We start from the raw sequence: 25,627 nt of genomic DNA, 5'->3' as shown, positions 1-25,627 counted from the left end.
AAAATCCGTACATGTAAAAAATGTAAATGCGAGTCGGCAAATTTGCATAATAGGTGTGAACATTCTGCAGCGTCAAAACCGCAACAAATCCTGAACGTGGGTTCGTACCCTAAAAGCGTCATACTGCATGGGGGGCATAAATGGGGTGAACTGTGTGGGAACACTTAGGGGCTTCAATTGGGGCACCATTTCTGAATAGGAACAGAAAAATGACTTGGCATGTTCTCTTCACTGGGAGGTTTGGTGATAATCTACCAAAACCAAAAACACAACAAAAATGAAGTGTCAATCAAAGTATAAAAAGTATTTTTCTCTGCAATCATGAACAAAGTTGTGATAAAAACAACAACCGGCAGAAATATGTAGAACTTCACTCAGAAATTCCTGTGCTAAGTGAAGATGGTAACAAAGGAAGCAGAACAAATCCACAGTATTCCTGCATTCCAGGCGCGGCCTGCTCAGGCCTGTAAGTATTTGTTGCAATTTCCAAGACATTTACAAGTGCAGTCAAAGGGCCTCTCATTAGATAAAGGTGCTGTGTAAACAATGTCGCCAACCTGAAGAAATGTGGAGGGCTGTATATGGCCTGTGGCCTCCCACTAAAAAATGGCAACTGGACAGAGTGGTGAAAAGGTGAAAAAAAACATAAAAAAAAAGTGCTTAAAGCAATCGAAAGACTCTTCCTATTCATTGCTATGTTTGCTCATATGTTCAGTGCTTTGAGCGTTTTTTTTTTTTCTCCGCTTTCCACTTGGAAAAAAAAAACACCTGGTGAAGGAGAAGAAAGTGTGTGTCATTTTTGTCTACCAGCTTCTGATGGAATCCACTCCAAAACTAGACACTGTCCAATCAAAAGGCTACACTGAAAGGTTCAGGAAAAGAAAACTTTCCAAAACGCACAGAAGACTCTTTTGAAAAAGTTTCCTGAAACAAAAAACTCCTTCAAAAAATCCTCAAAGAAGGAGCATTTCCTGAAGTGGTTCCCACTAGAAAAATCTTGTCATTTATGACCGCCTCAAAAAACCTTAGTCTGCACACAGCCTTAAGGGATCTTTCACACATCAGTGTTTCTCACTGCATGTGGTGACAGTGGACCGTGTGCCCGTGGGCAAAACACGCTGACATGTCTGGTTTTTAACAGCAGCACTGATTGAAAAATGTCCCGTACATGTGCACACTGATGACACACGGATAACGTCCGTGTGTCATCAATGTAACACATACTGACACCGCCTGCGCTATAAAGAAAATACAAAATGACATGGGGTTCCTTTGCATTTTTGATAACCAGCCAGTCAAAACTGACAGCTGCGGGCTGCAACCCTCAGTTGTCAGCTGTAGCAACGTTATAGTTATCAAGAATAGAGAAATCCCCAAGCTGTATTTTTAATTATTTAAAAAAAAAAAAAAAAAAAAAAAAACAGCGTGGGGGTCCCCCTCAATTTTGACAACCAGCCAAGCTAAAGCAGATTGCTGAGGGCTGGTATTCCCAGGCTGATAAGGGGCCATGGATATGACCCATGGAGGTTACCACAGGTCACTGAGGCCGTGTTCCCAGAAGGACCAATGAACTGCGGTGACCTCAGTGAGATTACCACTCGCACCGTGAGAAAAAGTCTCATGGTGCAGCACTGAGTTCAGTGTGTTCTCCTCAATTCACCGTGAGACGGAGCTCAAAATTCACCATCCCCTTTTTCTCACGGTGCGAGCAGTGATTTCAGTGAGCTAATCACTGAGGCTGTTATCGGTGTCATCAGCCGCAAGTACTCACTTGAAGAGCACTTCGTCAAGTGAGTACCTCAGGCTGGCGGCTGCTGCCGAAGTCACTGATAACCACTGATCGGTGGGGGTGCTGGGGTCAGACCCCAGCCAGTCAGACATTGATGACATTTCCCAAGGATGGAGGAGTAGTGGACAACCCATTTAATTTTACGATGTGTTCACACTTCACACTGAGTTTGTACAGGAGTTCAAAAGAGGCTACAGGAAACTGCATTTTGGGGGGAAGATTTTGGAGACTTTTTTATTTTTCTGAAGCGTATTCTGGAGGAGTTTGGAAGCGTTTTGGAAAAGTTTTTCCCCTGCCTTTTATTTTGCTGCCTCTTGATTGGATGGTGCCTGGTTTGGTTATTTGCAGGAGCCGTTTCAAAAAAGTGATATGCACTTTCCCTCATATGAGCTGTGAAGTGGATCAGCCAAATAAATGAATTGGAAAAGTTTTTAAAGCAGTATCTGTGGAGGATTTTGGAAAGTTTCCACTAAAAGAAACCTCCTATATACTCCTTTACTACAACCTCTGGCAAAAATTATGTAATCACCTGTCTTGGAGGATGTTCATTCAGTTGTTTAATTTTTTAGAAAAAAAGCAGATCACAGACTTGGCACAAAACTAAAGCCATTTCAAATGGCAACTTTAATGCAATAACGGGCGACCAAAAGAACGTATCTGCACGGATTTGGTATCATTAAAAACGTCAGCTCGGCACGCAAAAAATAAGCCCTCATCCAACCCGAGACCGCGAAAAATGGAGACACTACAGGTATCGGAAAATTGTGCAATTTGTTTTTTTTTTAACACTGCTGTTCTGTTCGGGTCATAGTGACCCGAACAGACTTTTTGCGGCCCTGTAGATTTTTTTCTGTAAGTCTCTAAAACTTGAGACTCCTTGACTTTTCCTCATTTGGGGGGACCTACCTATGAGTATTTTTTTTTTTTCGTTTACTTTTTGCTACACGCAAAAAGTTACACTTGTTGTGTTCGGGTCATAGTGACCCGACATCGTTTTTTACACCTGTGAGGCCATATTTTCAGGGAAATAAAGGAGTTATAACCTCAGTTGGGTCTATTTATTGCATCTACTATTGTATATCAATTGATTTATTTCCTAAATTATTTCAATGGGGTCGTACACGCGCTCTACCGGGGGTATGCATTGAGATCTGCGAACCATAAAAATGGCTTTATATTGATTATTTTTGGTGCGCAGTCTATTCTAAAATGTAGAGTGCATCCAGAGAGATCACTATGTGTGCACTACACATGTAAATTATGCGCAGAACGGACTGCTCAGAACGCGCTGTCTAAGACGTTTTTTTTTTGTAAAGCTGAGCTGTAAAGTCTTGCAAATAATTTTTTTTTGCTAAGTAAGTCTGTCTTCCTGGCTTATCTGCTTGTTTTCAGAAGGGTTCTTATCTTCTCTGCTCTTATCAGTACACATATGCTAGCCCAGACATGTTACCTTTCAGTTTCTTTGGAGAGCAGCTGTGTGCTTCTACCCCCATGGCCTCTTCCGGCATCAAAAGAAAAAGATGCAGCTATTGCCCTTCTACTTGTGACAACAAGACGAGTATAACATGTTCTGGCTGTAAAACATTTCTATGCAAAAATCATGTGTATTGTTTTTCATGCAAGAATCCGTAAATTTATTTGATCATGTAAATATATTCACATTGTAATGTTTATTATCTTTAATTTTTTATCACAAAATGTTTGATTTGATTGTTTTGTTTTTGTTTTTTTTACAAAATATGTGTAGTTTTCTATTTTCGTTTTGCTCATTGGATGGATCTGTTTTTTCAGAATAAAAACAAAAAAAAAAAAAGATTTCTAGTTCATTTTTCTTTTTTTTTTTTTTACTACCAAACATGTTCACAAACAGTCTAGTAAGCAAAAAGTATAAAAAAATGGAGTTAGAGTGTCTAAAATCAAGGTTTAATAAGCCAGGTCATAGTGACCCGGAACACTACAAGTGTATAGTAAATGCAAACAAAACAGCAGGGTTAAGCAAAGTTAGGAATTTTTTTTCACCACTTACCGTATATACTCGAGTATAAGCCGACCCGAGTATAAGCCGACCCCCCTAATTTTGCCACAAAAAACTGGGAAAACTTATTGACTCGAGTAGAAGCCTAGGGTGGAAATGCAGCATTCACCGGTGAATTTCAAAAATAAAAATAGATCATTATTTCCCCATAGCTGTGCCATATAGTGCTCTGCACCGTTCATTATTGCCCCATAGCTGTGCCATATAGTGCTCTGCACCGTTCATATTTCCCCATATCTGTGCCATATAGTGCTCTGCACCGTTGATATCTCCCCATAGCTGTGCCATATAGTGCTCTGCACCGTTCATTATTTCCCCATAGCTGTGCCATATAGTGCTCTGCACCGTTCATATTTCCCCATATCTGTGCCATATAGTGCTCTGCACCGTTGATATCTCCCCATAGCTGTGCCATATAGTGCTCTGCACCGTTCATTATTTCCCCATAGCTGTGCCATATAGTGCTCTGCACCGTTCATTATTGCCCCATAGCTGTGCCATATAGTGCTCTGCACCGTTCATATTTCCCCATACCTGTGCCATATAGTGCTCTGCACCGTTCATATCTCCCCATATCTGTGCCATATAGTGCTCTGCACCGTTCATATCTCCCCATAGCTGTGCCATATAGTGCTCTGCACCGTTCATATCTCCCCATAGCTGTGCAATATAGTGCTCTGCACCGTTCATATCTCCCCATAGCTGTGCCATATAGTGCTCTGCACCGTTCATATCTCCCCATAGCTGCCATATAGTGCTCTGCACCGTTCATATCTCCCCATAGCTGCCATATAGTGCTCTGCACCGTTCATATCTCCCCATAGCTGCCATATAGTGCTCTGCACCGTTCATATTTCCCCATAGATGCTCCATTGAAAGCTCTGCCATTGCTGCTGCTGCAATAAAAAAAAAAAAACACATACTCACCTCTCTTGCTTGCAGCTCCCGGCGGCCGGTCCCAACGTCTCTCTGCACTGACTGATCAGGCAGAGGGCGCCGCGCACACTATATGCATCATCGTGCCCTCTGCACAGTCAGAGGGAAGAGACGCCGGGAAGATGGAGCGGCGACGGGAAGATGGAGCGGCGCACGGCGTGTGGAACGGGGACAGGTAAATATGACATACTTACCTGCTCCCGGCGTCCCGCTCCTTCCTCCGCACAGCTGGTCTTCGGTGCCGCAGCCTCTTTCTCTATCAGCGGTCAACAGCACCGCTGATTAGAGAAATGAATATGTGGCTCCACCCCTATGGGAGGTGGAGCCGCCTATTCATTTCTCTAATGAGCGGTCCCACGTGACCGCTGAAGAGGGGAAGAACTGCAGAACCAAAGGCCGTGGGATGGCAGGGGGAGCGCCAGGATCGCCGGGACTAGGTGAGTATGCCTCAGCGCCCTCTCCCCCTCACCCGCCGACCCTGCCACCCACCTTGACTCGAGTATAAGCCGAGAGGGGCACTTTCAGCCCAAAAATTTGGGCTGAAAATCTCGGCTTATACTCGAGTATATACGGTAGATAAAAAAAGAACCTATACATGTTTGGTATCTATGAACTGGAGAATCATAATGGCAGGAGAAAACAGGAAAAAAATTCCAAGTGCGATGACATTGCAAAAAAAGTGCAATCCCACACTTGTTTTTTGTTTGTTTTTTTTGCTACGTTCACTAAATGCTAAAACTGACCAGTCATTATGATTCTCCAGATCATTACAAGTTCATAGACACCAAACATATCTAGGTTCCTTTTGAACTAAGTAGTGAAAAAGAATCCAAAATTTGCTAAAAAAAAAAAAAAAAAGCTCAATTTTCCGATACCCATAGCGTCTCTGTTTTTCGTGATCTAGGGTTGGGTGAGGGGTTATTTTTTGCGTGCCGAACTGACGTGTTTAATTATACCACTTTTGTGCAGATACATTTTTTTGATCGCCCGTTATTGCATTTTAATGCAATGTCGCGGCAACCAAAAAAACATAATTTTGGCATTTTGATTTTTTTTTCTCGCTATGCCGTTTAGCGATCAGGTTTTTTTTAATTGATAGATCGGGCGATTCTGAACGCGGCGATACCAAATATGTGTAGGTTTGATCTTTTTAATTGTTTTATTTTGATTGGGTGGCGCCCATAGCAATCGGCCATCAACAATCATAGAGGTCTCAAGGAGACCTCAGGTTGGTATGACAATGCACCGATGACCCCCGATCATGTGATGGGGGTCAGCGGTGCGAGTGCTTCCGGTCGCGCAGCCGGCGGCGCTTGTTAAATGCCGCTATCAGATTTTGACAGCGGCATTTAACTAAGTTAATGGGCGCGGGCGGATCGCGATTCCGCTCGCACCCGTTGCGGCCACATGTCAGCTGACATGTTGCGGCTTTGAGGTGGGCTCGCCGCGGGAGCCCACCTCAAAGCGGGGATACTGCCAGCTGACATACTATCCCGTCAGCTGACAGAAAGGGGTTAAAGACAAATAACCATTAGATATAGATGATGTAATATAAAACAATACAAATTCACGGTCTTTCGCAACTATGATTAATTTATAGTCTGGTATTGTGAACTAAAATTGATGCCGCAAACATTGATACTTTACATATACCGCCATAGCTCCAAATTGATCTGGATCCAGCAAGACTGACCCAATTTGGGAGGGCACCTTCTCACTTTGTGCAATGTCTTTGTAAGGGGGAAAAACTAACCAGGCTTGCCTCATCCATAATGGGTCCAGAACCGTCGTACCTAGGATACAGGGGGAGAGCTTGGGGTGTCCCTGTGCTCGAGAGAAGGGGGCATAGCTAAGCAGACAGTTAATGCACGTCAAATAACAAAATAGGAGGACACGGATTACATAAGTGCATATAAAAATTTTTGTAATTTTATTTGTCTATCAAAAGATATATGTAGAAAAAACATTACAATACAAAAAACACATTCAGGGAAACACAGAGATTGAGGTTACTGTCTATCTACTATATAATTGTCTAAGGGTCACTTCCGTCTTTCTGTCTGTCCTTCTGTCTGTCACGGATATTCATTGGTCGCAGCCTCTGTCTGTCATGGAAATCCAAGTCGCTGATTGGTCGTGGCAAAACGCTCACGACCATTGCCACGACCAATCAGCAACGGGCACAGTCCGCCGGCAAAATGGCCGCCCCTTCCTCCCCGCAGTCAGTGCCCGCTCCATACTCCCCTCCAGTCAGCCCTCACACAGGGTTAATGGCAGCGTTAATGGACCGCTGTGTATGCAGCATCAATAGTAAAAAGATCTAATGTTACAAATAAAAATAATAATAAAAAAAAAGGTTATTCTCACCCTCCAAGGTCGTGCGCTGTCCTCGGCAGTGCAAGCGGCAGGTTTCGGTGGCAAGGATACTATGCAAGAAGGACCTGCCATGACGTCACGATCATGTGACCGCCATGTCATCACAGGTCCTGCGTTCATACCAACCCTGGGACCGGAAGCTGCCGCGTGCACCGCACACAGGCGCCAGGACTATAAGGGGCCCTCGGAAGGTGAGTATATGTTTATTTTTTATTTTAAGTCTTTTTTAACCACGCATATAGTGCCCACATTGCTATATACTACGTGGGCTGTGTTACATACTGCGTGGGCTGCGTTATATACTACATGGCACATGGCTGTTATATACTATGTGGGCAATGTTACATACTGCGTGGGCTGCCTTATATACTACATGGCTGCTATGTACTTTATGGGCAGAGTTATATACTACTAGATTGTGGCCCGATTCTAACGCATCGGGTATTCTAGAACAGGGGTCCCCAACTCCAGTCCTCAAGGCCCACCAACAGGTCATGTTTTCAGGATTTCCTTTGCATTGCACAGGTGATGCAATTATTACCTGGGCAAGACTAAGGAAATCCTGAAAACATGACATGTTGGTGGGCCTTGAGGACTGGAGTTGGGGACCCCTGTTCTAGAATATGCATGTCCCCGTAGTATATGGACAATGATGATTCCAGAATTCACGGCAGAATGTGCCCGTCGTTGATTGGTTGAGGCAACCTTTATGACATCATCGTCGCCATGGCAACCATTATGACATCATCGTCGCTGTGCCCGTTGCTGATTGGTCGAGGCCTGGCGGCCTCGACCAATCAGACGCGGGATTTCTACGTCCTTTATGACATCATCGTCGCTGTGCCCGTTGCTGATTGGTCGAGGCCTGGCGGCCTCGACCAATCTGAGAGCCGGGATTTCCAGGACAGACAGACAGACAGACAGACAGACGGAAAAACCCTTAGGCAATTATATATATAGATGTGGGCAATGTTATATACTGCGTGGGCTGCGTTATATACTACATGGCTGCTATATACTATGTGGGCAGTGTTATATACTATGTGGGCAATGTTATATACTGCGTGGGCTGCGTTATATACTACATGGCTGCTATACACTACGTGGGCAGTGTTATATACTGTGTGGGCTGCGTTATATACTACATGGCTGCTATATACTACGTGGGCAGTGTTATATACTACGTGGGCAATGTTATATACTGCGTGGGCTGCGTTATATACTACATGGCTACTATACACTACGTGGGCAGTGTTATATACTGTGTGGGCTGCGTTATATACTACATGGCTGCTATATACTACGTGGGCAGTGTTATATACTACGTGGGCAATGTTATATACTGCGTGGGCAATGTTATATACTACATGGCTACTATACACTACGTGGGCAGTGTCATATACTGTGTGGGCTGCGTTATATACTACATGGCTGCTATATACTACGTGGGCAGTGTTATATACTACGTGGGCAATGTTATATACTGCGTGGCCTGTATTAACGCATCGGGTATTCAAGAATATATAGTGGCCGGTGCGGCTGCTATATACATACATATTCTAGAATACCCGATGCGTTAGAATCGGGCCACCATCTAGTAGTTGTATAACCATGCATTCGCACATGATATCAAACAATCACATGGATTCAGTGTTATTATGTCAATGCACCAATGCGGGTCAGAAAGGCACTAGGTCAGGCAATCGTATCTATATATGTATTTGTATCAAAATGTGCATCATAATTCAAAAGACCGTGCCAAAACCTGATAAACCTGATAAGGTGTATCCCACCTGAGGCATGAAGGTGCTGCAACCAGTGTCTATTACAAAATTGCACATGCCCCGCAATCTACCCAGAAGGGAAAAGAGGGAAGAGGAAAAAAAAAAAAAAGGCGCTGACTGGAGCAGGGGACGAGAGGACGCGCTGAAAGGAAACGATCAACAGGGTCCTGCTGAGAAACCCCAGATAACACTTTCCTCGCTGACACCGCTGTCCCGGCTTACATAACGGACCTTTAACCCCTTTACCCCCAAGGGTGGCTTGCACGTTAATGACCAGGCCAATTTTTACAATTCTGACCACTGTCCCTTTATGAGGTTATCACTCTGGAACGCTTCAACGGATCCCAGTGATTCTGACATTGTTTTCTCGTGACATATTGTAATTCATGATAGTGGTAAAATTTCTTTGATATTACCTGCGTTTATTTGTGAAAAAAAACGAAAATTTAGAAAATTTCGTAATTTTCCAACTTTGAATTTTTATGCAATTAAATCACAGAGATATGTCACACAAAATACTTAATAAGTAACATTTCCCACATGTCTACTTTACATCGGCACAATTTTGGAACCAAATTTTTTATTTATTAGGGAGTTATAAAGGTTAAAAGTTGACCAGCAATTTCTCATTTTTACAACACCATTTTTTTTTAGGGACCACATCTCATTTGAAGTCATTTTGAGGGGTCTATATGATGGAAAATACCCAAGTGTGACACCATTCTAAAAACTGCACCCCTCAAGGTGCTCAAAACCACATTCAAGAAGTTTATTAACCCTTCAGGTGTTTCACAGGAATTTTTTGAATGTTTAAATAAAAATGAACATTTAACTTTTTTTCACAAAAAATTTAATTCAGCTCCAATTTGTTTTATTTTACCAAGGGTAACAGGAGAAAATAGACCCCAAAAGTTGTTGTACAATTTGTCCTGAGTACGCTGATACCCCATAGGTGGGGGTAAACCACTGTTTGGGCGCATGGCAGAGCTTGGAAGGGAAGGAGCGCAGTTTGACTTTTCAATGCAAAATTGACAGGAATTGAGATGGGACGCCATCTTGCATTTGGCGAGCCACTAATTTGCGTAAACATTGAAAACCCGCACAGGAACTTATCTAGAGGTGTGGTGAGCACTTTGACCCACCAAGGGCTTCACAGAAGTTTATAATGCTGAGCCGTAAAAATAAAACAAAAATTTTTTCCCACAAAAATTATTTTTTAGCCCCCAGATTTGTATTTTTCCAAGGATAACAGGAGAAATTGGACCCTAAATGTTGTTGTCCTATTTGTCCTGAGTACGCCGATACCCGATATGTGGGGGGGAACCACCGTTTGAGCACATGGCAGAGCTCGGAAGGGAAGGAGCATCATTTGGAATGCAGACTTAGATGGAATGGTCTGCAGGCGTCACATTGCGTTTGCAGAGCCCCTAATGTACCTAAACAGTAGAAACCCCCCACAAGTGACCCCATATTGGAAACTAGACCCCCCAAGGAACTTATCTAGATGTGTTGTGAGAACTTTGAACCCCCAAGTGTTTCACTACAGTTTATAACACAGAGCCGTGAAAATAAAAAAATTTTCCCCCAAAAATTATTTTTTAGCCCGCAGTTGTTGTCCAATTTGTCCTGAGTACGCTGATACTCCATATGTTGGGGTAAACCCCTGTTTGGGCACACGGGAGAGCTCGGAAGGGAAGGAGCACTGTTTTACTTTTTCAACGCAGAATTGGCTGGAATTGAATTTGAGATCGGACGCCATGTCGTGTTTGGAGAGCCCCTGATGTGCCTAAACAGTGGAAACTCCCCAATTATAACTGAAACCCTAATCCAAACACACCCCTAACCCTAATCCCAACGGTAACCCTAACCACACCCCTAACCCTAATCCCAACCCTATTCTCAACCGTAAATGTAATCCAAACCCTAACTTTAGCCCCAACCCTAACCCTAACCATAACCCTAATGGGAAAATGGAAATAAATACATTTTTTAAATTTTTTAATTTTTCCCTAACTAAGGGGGTGATGAAGGGGGGTTTGATTTACTTTTATAGCGGGTTTTTTAGCGGATTTTTATGATTGGCAGCCGTCACACACTGAAAGACGCTTTTTATTGCAAAAAATATTTTTTGCGTTACCATATTTTGAGAGCTATAATTTTTCCAGATTTGAGTTCAGAGTCATGTGAGGTCTTGTTTTTTGCGGGACGAGTTGACGTTTTTATTGGTAACATTTTCGGGCACGTGACAGTTTTTGATCGCTTTTTATTCCGATTTTTGTGAGGCAGAATGACCAGGATTCTCTGGGGCCAGAAGAGGACAGTCATGTGACCTCAAGGCGACATGCTTTCTTCCAGTTACATAAAAATATGACACTGGACGTGTCCGGCCTAGCTCAATTTACTTGTATTGTACATCCACTGCATACACCATTGAAGGAACATATGTAAAATCCAAAAAGCGTCTGGCTTGGCTAATGTTAGAATGTATATAAAATTACACACCGCAGCACTCACGAAAAATGTGTAGTGGAATATTCCCTAATGTCTGAGGAACCACGAACGTGAACACTGAAATACAAGCACAAGTAGTAGTGATTTCAACAGACTGCTGTCCATCTGCACAAATATGCAGTCGGTTGCAAACTACGGCCACTTACTTGCGGTCAAGCGCTTACCTGCTCACTTGTATTGAGTTAGGCCGCGTAAGTTTAGTAGGCAGGTGACCGCTTGTATGCAAGTTTCTTACCCACCTGCTCTCAGTGCCGACACGGGAGAATCCTGACAGTGCACACTGTGCATGCTGGGAGAATTCACAAGTCTGCAGTCAAATAAAGTGACTGCAGACTTGTACCCCAAGAATACAAGATCTTAGGCACAGACCAAGTAAAAGAAGTGGTGTACGGCTACTTGCCACAACCACTCATTGCAATAGCTATGGATATACTCCCATCAAATTGTAGACAATCTCAAAAAATAAAGTAGTGCATCCAAATTGAATTTATCACAAATATTTTTATTATAATACATCAATAACAAAAAATGCGCAATATATTACTGGCAAGTTTGCCCAATGACAGAATTTGAAGGAAGGGAAAAACAGGTGCAGCAAAAGTGCAGCACCACTAAGCAAGAGTAAGGGGATATCCATCCAAGTCAAACTAAAGTGACATGTGCAATAATGTGACAGTGCAAAATTGGATAAAAAAACAACCAATGCGGTCATGTCAGTGTAAATGTAGTAAAAACCTCCAGTATTTTACCAGGTAGCAGTAGGCCCCCGGAAGAAGCCCACGCGAAACGCGCGTCGGGGCGGAGGGTGTGGCACCCTTTAGAGTCATGGGTTAGAGGATTTACTTGTAATTATTGATTGTGGTCTAATGTTCAGATATTGCCTACATTTATAAAAAAAATACTCACTGCATTGGTTGTTTTTTTATCCAATTTTGGAGCCTTTAACACATTATCGTACTCCAAGCTGCTGCACAATCTGGTGCTGAATGGGTTACAGATCCCTAGGGTATTTTCAGAGGGCGAAACAGTCTCAGCTGTTGGACTTGAAAGTGGCACATGACATCTGCTTTCTAATCCCTGTAACTCACAGATTACAAGCCGGAGAAATGGAGATGATAGAGGAGAGACCATCGCTGCAGGCTGGGACTCAACCAGCAGTGAAACAGGAGACAAGACACGTGGACAAATATAGGGGCGAAAGGTAGAAAAGGGGCTATCCAGCTCCACTGACTTCTGGGTCGGAGGTGTTGATGTTATGCCCCCAAACACTCATCGAGACACATGCACACGGCTCCGTTGGTGTCATAACGTCTACATAACGCTCACCTCCAATACAGGAGTGCAGCCGGATAAACCCTTTAAGAGACCTTTAATGGTATAAGACTTTATATTCTGTTTGGAAAACTCTAGGCCTCTCCTGTTCACAACTGTGTACAATGGGACACCCAGGTCAACTGACTGCCGATGAATCCAGTGGTGTAGAGATTAATTTTTACGCATGACTTAAAGGGATGTTCCCATCTCCAATATGTAGTGGGTGTAATACTAAAAATATAAGCAAATACCTCCATTTAGAAATGTAGTATAGTTCTTCTGATTCGCTATGTCAACCCATGTGCAGGGCATTGCAGTAGCTTAGGTATCCATGGTTACGACCACTCATAATTAATGACAGTTAGTTGTTATTGGTTGCAACCATGGATACCTAAGCTACTGCAATGCCCTGCACACGGGGAAAGCGACATAGAGAATCAGAAGAACTATACTACATTTCTATTTGGAGGTCTTCGCTAATAATAGTTACACCTAATACATATTTAGAATAGAATCTCAGAGATGGGAATGCCCATTTAATATTTATAGCTTTATTTATACTGATTCATATAAATGAGAACTGTCACTAGATTTCAGAAGAGAAACATTACATTTCTTAGATGGGATGAGGCTGGTGTACTTGCGCTGAAAATCCAAGTCAGAATGGCTGTATGATTCTGAAATTAAAATGAGAATTAGGAAACCAGCTAACACTAGTCTCCAATTTCTCATTTTGTTACAAGCTGAAAAAAAATTATTCTGCAGCCATTCTGACATGAATTTTCACGGTGAGTACACCAGCCTCGTCAGGTATGGGAGATAGATTTAAAAATCTATGCAGCTCGTATTCTGAAACCTAGTGACAGATCCACTTCAGGAAGTTAAAAAAGGACTTAGAAATCAATAAATTTGGGCTTAACATTAACAAATTGGATTCTTCCTTGGTCTCCGAAGCAGGTATTTGGAGTCTCCTGGGGCGCTCGTTGTGTCATAACATCAGTGGGACATCAGGTAACCAGAGAGGCCAATTACGAGCAGTAATAATAATGTTTTGTGAGATCTGGCCCGATGTCACTATAAGTATGCAGCGAGGTACAAAAGTGGGGAGACGCGCATGAGACCGGAGGCTGGGAATGACGCTGATAAACAGGGTGGACAAGATTACTTTTCTTGTTGAGCTTTATAAATGAAGAGTGACATCACCAAGGGCGAGATGTCACCCAGGGAGCGATTGCTTTTTGGGGCACTTGGATTTTATGATTCAGTTTATATCATCATCGAGGTTTGCAAAGAGTAGTGGAGAATTTAGGAGACTCTCCCAGTGGAGCAAATTAACCTATGGTTGATTTAACCCGTTCCAGACCATGGGAATTTTTGTGTTTGCGCTTTCCGTTTTTTCCCCTCCACCTTTCTGTAAGAAGACTTGTAGTTTTAACCGGTTCCCAACCGCCGACGGTGAGTAAACGTCGGCACTTGCTGTGCTGTATGCTGCGCCGACGTTCTATTACGGTTGACAGTCATGAAGCGCTAGGGACCCCCACAAACCCCCAAGCGCAGTGATTCCGATACAGAACGCTAGATCTGAACTGATAACAAAAAAACTGACCGTCACATGCAAACATAAATCAGGTCTGAACAGGTGCTTACTTACCTAGAGTCGCCAACTCATATACAATGAAAAAAATAAGGCAGCACTCTGTAGCGCCATAGCATGCAAACATAAAATATGAAAATTTAATTGCATTACTGCACCAAAGATATGAAAAATTGAGAATGCTTAGCGCATAAATTCATGTGTACCTGGCAGCCACGTTAAGGCGTTTCTCGTTGCCAGGACCTAATGCCAATCCTCTCTTAGACAGCCTAAATCTCTCTGGGAACCTAGCAGGATCCCACACCCCTCCACAGAGATATAGACTTTAGTCCAAGAGAGGATTCACATTAGGCTCCCTGAGAGATGTAGACTGTCTAAGAGAGGATTGGCATTACATCCTGGCATCGAGAATCGCCTTAAAGGGAACCTGTCACCCCCCACAGGGCATTTTAAGTAAAAGAGCCACCTTCAGAAGCACTAAGGCTGCATTCTGTGAAGGTGGCTCTTATGTTTAGCATCCCTAGGAATGGTGAAATAATCACTTTTATAAATTTTGCGCAATACCTGTATTGTGTCCCGGAGGTATGTCTTCTCCCCCGGTCTCAACCGCCTCCGAGATGTCAATCATCCCCCTGTGTCCTCCGGGCGCTGCCTCCTCTCTGTCGTGACATCGCCGGCACCTTCGTGTAGCCGAGGCCCCAGATCCCTCCCCGCAGTGTGTTATGATGTATATTCACACTGCGGGACTGGGAATCTGGCGCCTGCGCAGTGGAGCGGGTCACCGTGCTCCATTGAAGATAGTGCCAAAGTCTCACGAGAACACACGCAAAATGACAAACCCCACCCCCCCAAAAAAAAATCCTAAATTGCTGGTTTTTGAACATTCTGCCCCCCAAAAATCGGAATAGAAAGCGATCAAAAAATGTCATGTGACCAAAAATAATACCAATAAAAACATCTACTCATCCCGCAAAAAAACAAGCCTTCACATGACTGTCAGCAGAAATATGGAAAAATTATAGATCTCAAAATATCACGATGCAAAAACTTTGTTTTTGTATAAAAGGCGTCTTTTAGTGTGTGACAGCAGTCAAACATAAAAACCTGATATAAATCTGGTATCACTGTAATCGGACCGACCGGAAGAATAAAGTCGCCTAATCACTTATACCGCACGAGGAACAGAGTAAAAAATAAATAACACTTATTATTCAGTTGCTGTTGATTTGTTCATTTTACCTCCCAAAGATCGCAGTAGTGATCGGCTCACATTTATTCTGCGCCTTGAGCTTACACCAGGGCTTCAGTGTAAGGCTGTGTTCACACGTTGCGGTTTTTTTGCGGTTTTTCCCGACAAAAACGCTATAAAACCGCAAAAAAAAACCGCATACAATAAGCATCCCATCATTTAGAATGAATTCCGCATGTTTTGTGCACATTTTCCACGAAAAAAACGCATCGCGGCAAAAAACGCAGCATGTTCATTAATTTTCCGTTTTTTTTTGCGGATTTCCCACTCCAAAATGCATTGGGAAGTGTCCGGAAAAAAACGCGTTAAAAACGCGTCAAAACCGCGGCAAAAATGCGTCAAAACCGCGGCAAAAACGCGTGCGTTTTTTTTGCGGATTTCTTGCAGAAAATGTCCGGAATTCTCAGGAATTTTCAGCAAGAAATCCAGAACGTGTGCACATAGCCTAAATCTTTGAAATACGTGAATCAGATGGAACCCCCCAGGGGAAGATTCCCTATAATGAGGCAGAAGGAGGCACTGTGGACATGCCTGACCTATGAGCCGGCAATATCTGTTTTAGGATTATACAGACAACCACAGTTTTGTGCACTTATAAAAAGAAGGACAATGCTGAACAGAAGCTAGACGGAGTCCAGAGTTACTCTGCTGCCTCATTATAGTAAACTAGATTGTGGCCCGATTCTAACGCATCGGGTATTCTAGAATATACATGTCCCCGTAGTATATGGACAATGATGATTCCAGAATTCGCGGCAGACTGTGCCCGTCGCTGATTGGTCGAGGCAACCTTTATGACATCATCGTCGCCATGGCAACTGTTATGAACAGGTGATTCAGAACCACAATGGACCTAGTGGTTAAGAGCACACAAAGTGACCTGATAGTTACCAACATAGGACGAGCTCTGAAACGTGGGAACTCTGCTGACCGCAATCCCTAATCCTATCATACCACACTAGAGGTAGCCGTGGATTGCTCCTAACGTTCCCTATGCAACTCGGCACAGCCTGAGAAACTAGCTAGCCCTGAAGATAGAAAAATAAGCCTACCTTGCCTCAGAGAAATTCCCCAAAGGAAAAGGCAGCCCCCCACATATAATGACTGTGAGTTAAGATGAAAATACAAACACAGAGGTGAAATAGATTTTAGCAAAGTGAGGCCCGACTTACTGAATAGACCGAGGATAGGAAAGATAGCTTTGCGGTCAGCACAAAAACCTACAAACAACCACGCAGAGGGGGCAAAAAGACCCTCTGCACCGACTAACGGTACGGAGGTGCTCCCTCTGCGTCTCAGAGCTTCCAGCAAGCAAGAAAAACCAATATAGCAAGCTGGACAGAAAATATAGCAAACAAAAAGTAACACAAGCAAAACTTAGCTTATGCAGGGCAGACAGGCCACAAGAACGATCCAGGAGAGAGCTAGACCAATACTGGAACATTGACTGGAGGCCAGGAACAAAGAACTAGGTGGAGTTAAATAGAGCAGCACCTAACGACTTAACCTCGTCACCTGAGGAAGGAAACTCAGAAGCCGCAGCCCCACTCATATCTACCAGAGGAAGCTCATAGACAGAACCAGCCGAAGTACCACTCATGACCACAGGAGGGAGCTTGACCACAGAATTCACAACAGGCAACCATTATGACATCTACGTCGATACTGTGCCCGTCGCTGAATCAGAAACGTGGGATTTCTACGTCCTTTATGACATCATCATCGCTGTGCCCGTCGCTGATGGGTCGAGGTCTGGCGGCCTCGACCAATCAGACGCGGGATGTCTACGTCCTTTATGACATCATCGTCGCTGTGCCCGTCGCTGATTGGTCGAGGCCTGGCGGCCTCGACCAATCAGAGACGCGGGATTTCCAGGACAGACAGACAGACAGACAGACGGAAAAACCCTTAGGCAATTATATATATAGATGGATCTCTCGGGGTTTCATCTGAATCACGTCACTTGAAGATTTAGATGTAAACCCCAAAATAAGTGCTCAGCGTAGAGCGCCGGATAAATGTGATCATAAATGTTATGTAAAATGTTATGTAAAATGTTCCCAACGAAAGCTTCAACTCAATCCACAAAAAAAATCAAGTCCCCACTCAGGTCCGTCATCTGTTAACGGAAATATAGCAGGCTTCCACGTTACTGGTAGTACAAAGGCTCTGGAAAAGTGAAATGGCTCCAAGCCCCCCAAAAGAAATTCAGCAAATTCTGCGATGCCAGAACCAAATGTCCTCCTCCCTTCTGAGCCCCACAGTGTACTTAAACCACATTTAGCATCCACATTTGGCATTTCTGTAGTGCTGAGTGCCCGCTGTAACAATCCTGCTAGCATCACTGCATGGCCTCCCATCCCCCACCCGCTTTACACTCAAACTAACTCACTTCTCTGGTCCATGCTGAGTTCTCTCTGCTGCCAGCTCCATGCTGTGTGCCTCATGTCTGCTGCTTGCTCTGTGCATGTCTTCTGTCTGTGTGCGTAGGGGGGCGGCGCCGGCAGTTCCTGTGTCTTATTGAGACAGTGTGCACCTTGCTAAGGTGTCCCCGGCCAATTGCCATGAGGCTTCCTGCATTTAAGACTTAGGCTACTTTCACACTAGCGTTTTCTGCAATCCGTCACAATGCGTCGTTTTGCAGAAAAAACGCATCCTGCAAAAGTGCTTGCAGGATGCGTTTTTTCCCCATAGACTTGTATTGACGACGCATTTGGGACGGATTGCCACACGTCGGATGCGTCGTGCTTCTGCGGACTGTCGGGAGCAAAAAACGCTACATGTAACGTTTTTTGCTCCTGACGGACCGCTTTTTCCGACCGCGCATGCGCGGCTGGATCTCCGCCCCCACCTCCCCGCACCTTACAATGGGGCAGCGGATGCGCCGGAGAAATGCATCCGCTGCCTCCATTGTGCAATGCATTAAACGCTAGCGTCGGAATCTCTCCCCGACGCATTGCGATGAGGGAGATTCCGACGCTAGTGTGAAAGAAGCCTTACCCACCCATTGGTCGGGGCCTGTGCAACTTACTCCCTCAGTCATTTCTTTGCTACTGAGGTGCCAGGCCCTGTCTCTGTGACTCTTCTGTCCGCCATCCAGTGGGGCGTTGTACCCTGGCCTGTGTTTGCCACCCAGTGGGGCTTCGTACCCTGACCTGTGTCCGCCACCCAGTGGGGCGTCGTACCCTGGCTTGTGTCCGTGTCTCTGTGCCTTTTCCCGTTCCTGACTGTGTCTTAGTCTAGTCCTGTTCCTGTGTTCGTTTATATCCCTGTCTTGGTTTGCTTTCTCTGCTGTGCGTACTTTGTGTCTTGCTTTGCTCTGCTTTCGGCTTTGCTCTCTGCGACCTTGCTTTGCTCCTTGCTCTGCATTCTGTGGTTTTGCTCTCGGCTCTGCACTCTGTGTCTTGCTCTGCTCTCAGCTCTGCACTCTGTGGCTTTGCTCTGCGGCTCCGCTCAGCTCTCGCTCTGCGGCTCCGCTCCTTGCGGTCCTACCTTGCTCCGCTCCTTGCGGTTCTTCCATGCTCGTCTCCTGCGTCTCTGCCTCCTGCTCTTTGCTCCGCCTCCTGCATTTCTGCTTTTGGCTCCGCCTTCTGCATTTCTGTTCTTGGCTCCACCTCCTGCTCTTGTCTCCGCCTCCTGCGTTTCTGCTTTGCTCTGCTTCTTGCGGTCTTTCTCTATCTGTTCTCATATACCCTCCTGTCTGAACAGGTTCTTACCTGTTTTACATACCTGAATGCATACCGGTCCCTACCGGTCCTTCCAGTGTACCAGCCTTGCCAGCTGTACCTGCCTACCAGAGAGCCAGCCATACCCGCCTGCCTGCCAGTGTCTCTGTTGTACCCGTCTGCCTGCCAGTGTCCCAGTTGTGCCTGCCAGTGTCTCTGTTGTACCGGTCTGCCTGCCTGTGTCCCAGCCGTGCCCGCCTGTCTGCCTGTGTCCCAGCCGTGCCCGCTTGCCTGTCTATGTTCCGTTCCCCGGTGGGATCTGCAGCCACAGCCAGACACTACCCTGGAGTGGTACCCGATAGCTTCCTGCAGCACAAGCCTGACCTCACATCAGAGGCTCCATTGAACACCAAGGTAGCTGCTTAGTCACGCCCCTTCCAGGGTAGTCTGGTCTGTGGCAGTGGGGCCACACCCCCGCATGCCCATGCCAACCAGTCTGGGCGTGAGCGTGACACCCGCCTACTTTACGTGATGCATGTTTCCAGAAGCATGAGCTGGGCATGATGTATGAGCACTACAACATTCTGGTCACTAAAATGGCAGATTTGCAACTTTTACTCAGCAACATACATTGCTGATTGTTTCTGGAAAACACCTGTACATAAATTTCCAGAGTGGTCACATGCTTTTCTAGCACTTAGGGGCTCTGTATACGGAGTCCGCAAAGTATACTACAATAATTTGTTCTCAGAGTCTAAGGCTATGTGCACACGTAAGAAAAGAGGTGCAGAATTTTCTGCACAAAATCCGCATCTCCTGGCAAAATCCGCAGCTGCGTTTTTTATGCATTTTTAGTGCGGATTTTGTGCAGTTTTTGTGCAGATTTTACCACTGCAGATTTCTATTAATGGAGGGGTGCAGAAACGCTGCAGAACTGCACAAAAGAAGTGACATGCACTTCTTTGAAATCTGCAGCGTTTCTGCGCGGATTTTTCTGCACCATTAGCACAGCTTTTTTTTTTCACATTGATTTACATTGTACTGTAAATCACAGTGCAGTTCTGCAGCGTTTCTGCGCAGAAAATAACGCTGCAGTTCTGCACTAAATCTGCATCGTGTGCACACAGCCTAATAGCGCTCCGTCTCTCCCGAGTCTCGCCGTGTGGCTAAGGCTACGTTCACATTTGCGTTGTTGGGCGCAGCGTCGTCGACGCATGCGTCATGCGCCCCTATCTTTAACATGGGGGGCGTATGGACATGCGCCGGTATGCGTTGTACTGCGTTTTACGACGCATGCGTCATATAGACGCACAAGACAGGGCGCAGAGGACGCTACTTGTAGCGTTTTCCCTGCGCCGAAATTCCTGATCTGTAGGATCTTATAACAATGCGTGTGTCGCAAAACGCTGCGTTGTGTACATGCGTTGTTGGTTGCGTCGCGTCACCGACGCTGCGCCCAACAACGCAAATGTGTACGTAGCCTAAGCAGTACTGTACAGCCACATATGGGGTATTTCTATGTCCAAATGAAATTGTGGGACACATTTTGGTGCCATTTTTACCCATTTCCCATGGTGAAAACGTACAATTTTGGGCCAGAACAAATTTTTGATGGTAAAAATTTAATTATTATTTCTTCACCAATGGTCTAAAATTCTGTGACACACCCGTGGTGTCAATTTGATCACTGCACCCTTAGATAAATTCATTGAGAACTTTAGTTTCTATAATGCGGTCACTTACGGGGGTTCTGCTGCCCTGGCACCTCAGGGGCTCTGCCAATGTGACATGGCACTCGCAAACCATAACAGCCAAATCTGCACTCCAATATGGGGCGTTTTCCCTTCTGAGCTTTGCACTGTGCCTCATAAGTAGTTTTCGACCACATATGGGGTATCGGTGTACTCAGGAGAAATTGCGTATTAAATTATAGTGTTAGTTTTCTCCTATTATCCACTTTGAAAACTACAAACTAGGGGTCAAAACAACATTTTATTTAAAAAAAAAAAATTGTAATTTTTAATTTACTCAGCCCAATGTTATACAATTCTGTCAATCACCTGAGGGTTAAAAATGCTCACTACACCACTAAAAGAATTCCTCGAGAGCTATAGTTTCTAACCTGGAGTCAATTGTTGGGGGTTCTGCTGTTTTGGCAGGTCAAGGGCTCTTCAAATGTGACATACAGTAGCATTCACAATCTATTCCAGTCAAAATGGCAATCTTTCCCTTCTGAGTCCTGCCGTGCGCCCAAACCGTAGTTTTTCACCATATATATTGGGTATCTGTGTACTCAGGAGAAATAACACAACAAATTGTATGGTCCATTATCGCCTGTTACCCTTGTGGGACTAAAGCAACATTAATGTGGGAAAAATGAGACTTTTTATTTTCACAGCTCAACGTTATAAAATTCATTTAAGCATCTGGGGGTTGAAGGCCCTCACCAAACATATAAATTCCTAGAGGGATGGAGTTTCCAAAATGGGGTCACTTGTGTGGTGGTTCCAACTGTTTAGACACATCAGGGGCTCTGTAAAGACAACATTTTCTGTTAGCTATTCCAGCCAATTTTGCGTTTCAGTCAAATGGCGCTCCTTGCCTTCCGAGCCCTGCTTGGGGCTAAAGTAACATCTTTGCGGGAAAGAGGTAAAAGAAGGTCAATTTTCAGTTTTTCCTTCCACACTGCTTTAATTCCTGATAAGCACCTGAAGGGTTAATCAACTTCTTGTGTGTGGTTTTGAGCACTTCGAAGGCGTGCAGTTTTTAGAATGGTGTAATTTTTTACTATTTTCAGACATTTTAGAATTTTTTACTATTTGTTTACTATTTTCCGACATAACCCTTTTAACCCTTCTAATTTTCTAACAAAAAAAATGTGGGAAATGTTAATTATTAACTATTTTGCGTGACATATCTCTCTGGTTTAAAAGGGTTGTCCACTATGATGACAACCCCTTCTTGACCAAAATGTTTGGCCCCGATAAAATAATAACGCCTATACTCTTCTCCCGTGCGGTCACCGTTCGATTTGTCTGAATTCGGAGATGTGACTATGTCCGCCTTCAGACAAATCGAACGGTGACAACAGCATTGGAGCCCTGGGAGAACTAGTGCCGACACCGCGGGAACGGCACCGACACGGGAGTATAGGCTTTATCATTTTATTGGGGCTAAGCAAGGGGTATGACCAGAAGTTGTCCATGTAGTGGACAACTTCTTTAAGGTTAAAAAAAAATGAATAGTTTGTAAATTCCAATATTTTCACAAACAAATGTGAAAAAATATTAACCCAAATTTACCACTAACATGAAGTACAATGTGTCATGAACAAACATCTGCTGTCTTCTCTCATGACATCTCTTCTTTGACCTGTGTACCCCATGTGCTCTCGTACACGGTCAGACACAGACAATTTTTAAAATGAACTTTTGTTCATGGGAAAACCCCTTTAATGTGACCGGCTTCCTCTGCCTGTAGACACGTCGCGCATCTGCCGCCGGGATCACCCAAATGATTCACTTCGCAGGCGCAGTAAATCAGACCGCCGCCATCTCTGTGCAGATAGATAGCGGCGGTCACATTAAATCTGCGCATGCGCTCCTCCTGTAGAAAGATGGCGGCAGTCAGTGAATCATTCAGCTGATCCCGGCGGAGGCGTGTTCGCGAAGGGGGCCCGCTGGTGGTACGGCGCAAGAGGCTGCGTAAGGTGTATACAATGTGTCTGAGGTGCGTACAGCGTATACAGTGTGTGTGTGTTGCGTACGGTGTATACAGTGTGTGTGAGTGGTGCGTACGGCGCAAGAGGCTCCGTACGATGTATACATCGTGTGTGTGGTGTGTACGGCGTATACAGTGTGTGTGTGTGTGTGTGTGTGTGTGTGTGTGTGTGGTGCGTACGACATATACAGTGTGTGTGTGGTGCGTACGGCGTATACACTGTGTGTGTGGTGCATACGACATATACAGTGTGTGTGTGGTGCGTACGGCAGATAGTGTGTGTGTGTGTGGTGCGTACGGCATATACAGTGTGTGTGTGTGTGGTGCGTACGGCATATATAGTGTGTGGTGGTGTGTACGGCATATACAGTGTGTGTGGTGCGTATGGCATATACAGTGTGTGTGTGGGTTGCGTACGGCGTATACAGTGTGCGTGTGTGTGGTGTGTACGGCGTATACAGTGTGTGTGTGGTGCGACGGTGTTCCGCTGGTGGTACTGCACAAGAGGCTGCGTACGGTGTGTGTGGTGTGTAAGGCGTATACAGTGTGTGTGTGTGTGTGTGGTGCGTATGGCGTATACACTGTGTGTGTGTGTGGTGCGTATGGCGTATACACTGTGTGTGGTGTGTATGGCGTATACAGTGTGTGTGGTGCGTATGGCGTATACACTGTGTGTGTGTGTGGTGCATATGGCGTATACACTGTGTGTGTGTGTGGTGCGTATGGCGTATACAGTGTGTGTGTGTGTGTGGTGCGTATGGCGTATACACTGTGTGTGTGTGTGGTGCGTATGGCGTATACACTGTGTGTGTGTGTGTGGTGCGTATGGCGTATACACTGTGTGTGTGTGTGGTGCGTATGGCGTATACACTGTGTGTGTGTGTGTGTGGTGCGTATGGCGTATACACTGTGTGTGTGTGTGGTGCGTATGGCGTATACACTGTGTGTGTGTGTGGTGCGTATGGCGTATACAGTGTGTGTGTGTGTGGTGCGTATGGCGTATACACTGTGTGTGTGTGTGGTGCGTATGGCGTATACACTGTGTGTGTGTGTGTGTGGTGCGTATGGCGTATACACTGTGTGTGTGTGTGGTGCGTATGGCGTATACACTGTGTGTGTGTGTGGTGCGTATGGCGTATACAGTGTGTGTGTGGTGCGTATGGCGTATACACTGTGTGTGTGTGTGGTGCGTATGGCGTATACACTGTGTGTGTGTGTGGTGCGTATGGCGTATACACTGTGTGTGTGTGGTGCGTATGGCGTATACAGTGTGTGTGGTGCGTATGGCGTATACACTGTGTGTGTGTGGTGCGTATGGCGTATACACTGTGTGTGTGTGTGGTGCGTACGGCATATACAGTACGTGTGTGTGTGTGTGTGTGTGTGTGTGTGTGTGTGTTGCGACGGTGTTCCGCCAGTGATACCACCAGCAGTTTCCATATTGAGACAGCCATCACTTGGGTTTCCCAATATGGAGGTCGGTGAACATCCGCTGATTGGAATTCTGGGATCCGGACACATCTGGACGGAACAGAATATGAAGACATCACAAGGTAAGTATATGTTAAGATGCTACAAATTTTGTAGCATTTTGTGGAATATGCAGTTTTTTTAGTTTAAAAAAAAAAGGCACAAATGTAAAAAACAAAACAACAAACATTCTGACTGCAAAATCTGCGCGTCAAATGATAAATCGCGACTGTGAAAGGCAATAGTTCTCCCGTTCACAACTTGGGATTTTTTTTTTACAGACATTTTTCTTTTTCCGCCTTGTGCTATTCGTTAACTTTTTTTTTTCCTTTCTCAAACTTAATCAGAATTTATTTTCACCTTTCTCCTGTTTGGCGACAAATCTGCACATTCCACTAAACAGGTCATGAAAAAAAAAAAGTAACTTTAAAAAAGGTGCAAATAGAAGAATATGGAGAAAAAAAATAGAATAAAATCACAAAAACTAAATAAAACAAATGCAATAATGAGCGGCGCCCTGAGACTTTAATTGACACCGCACATGACACTTCACCAGAGTTCTGTGCCCCCTTTCAGAAAGTAATGCCAATCACACGGCCCTAGAAACACAAGGGGAGCAATGACCCAGTGAGTGACAGCAAGCAGAGATCCTGAACATGGCTGACACCAGGCAGCGCACCGTCTCACTGAGCCACAAGGTGCCGAAAGCAGAACTCCCCAAACGTCCGAGACCTCCCAGTTAACCCCTCAGTGCCGGGACCCCAGACTCCATGTTACCTGGGGAGGTGCGGACCCCGGAGCTCCAGCACAGCGCGGCGCCCAGCAGCAGCAGCAGCACAGCCCCGGGGACGCTCATGCTTCCTGCCGGGGTTCATGGACTCCTCTGCCCCGGAGCACGCACGGCGGCGGCGGCCTGACGTCAGGGGCCGGGAGGGGGCTCCGAGCAGTAGTCTGTCTGCAGCTGAGGAGGAGGGGACACAGGTCTGCTGCTGGGGAACTACAACTCCCAACATGGCCACCATCACGGACGCGAAGCCCTGATTTACCAGGTTCTCACACACCTCTCGGAATTCAAGACTTTTTAACTTATTTTTTTCCCCTACTTTTTCAAAGAAACGTGTATTATTATTTTTTTTTTTTAAGTAGAATTGAATTACTTCAGTTTACCGTGTAATTTACTAAAA

General features: G+C 45.0%; 1 protein-coding gene across 1 annotated transcript in view; it reads right to left on the bottom strand.

The window, feature by feature from the left end:
• LOC138662620 (chondroitin sulfate proteoglycan 4-like) overlaps positions 1–25,364 on the bottom strand; it is a 90,866-nt gene extending 65,502 nt beyond the window's left edge. Inside the window, exon 1 of the mRNA XM_069748451.1 lies at positions 25,221–25,364. Coding sequence (XP_069604552.1) covers positions 25,221–25,299 — 79 coding nt within the window. The 5' untranslated portion in view covers positions 25,300–25,364. The remainder of the gene's footprint in view (positions 1–25,220) is intronic.
• Between the last annotated feature and the right edge of the window lie 263 nt (positions 25,365–25,627).

Source organism: Ranitomeya imitator, chromosome 1 (assembly GCF_032444005.1).
Source record: "Ranitomeya imitator isolate aRanImi1 chromosome 1, aRanImi1.pri, whole genome shotgun sequence".
Lineage (NCBI taxonomy): Eukaryota > Metazoa > Chordata > Amphibia > Anura > Dendrobatidae > Ranitomeya > Ranitomeya imitator.
Note: the sequence above shows the minus strand (reverse complement) of the source record. Positions and strands in the feature narration are given on the sequence as shown.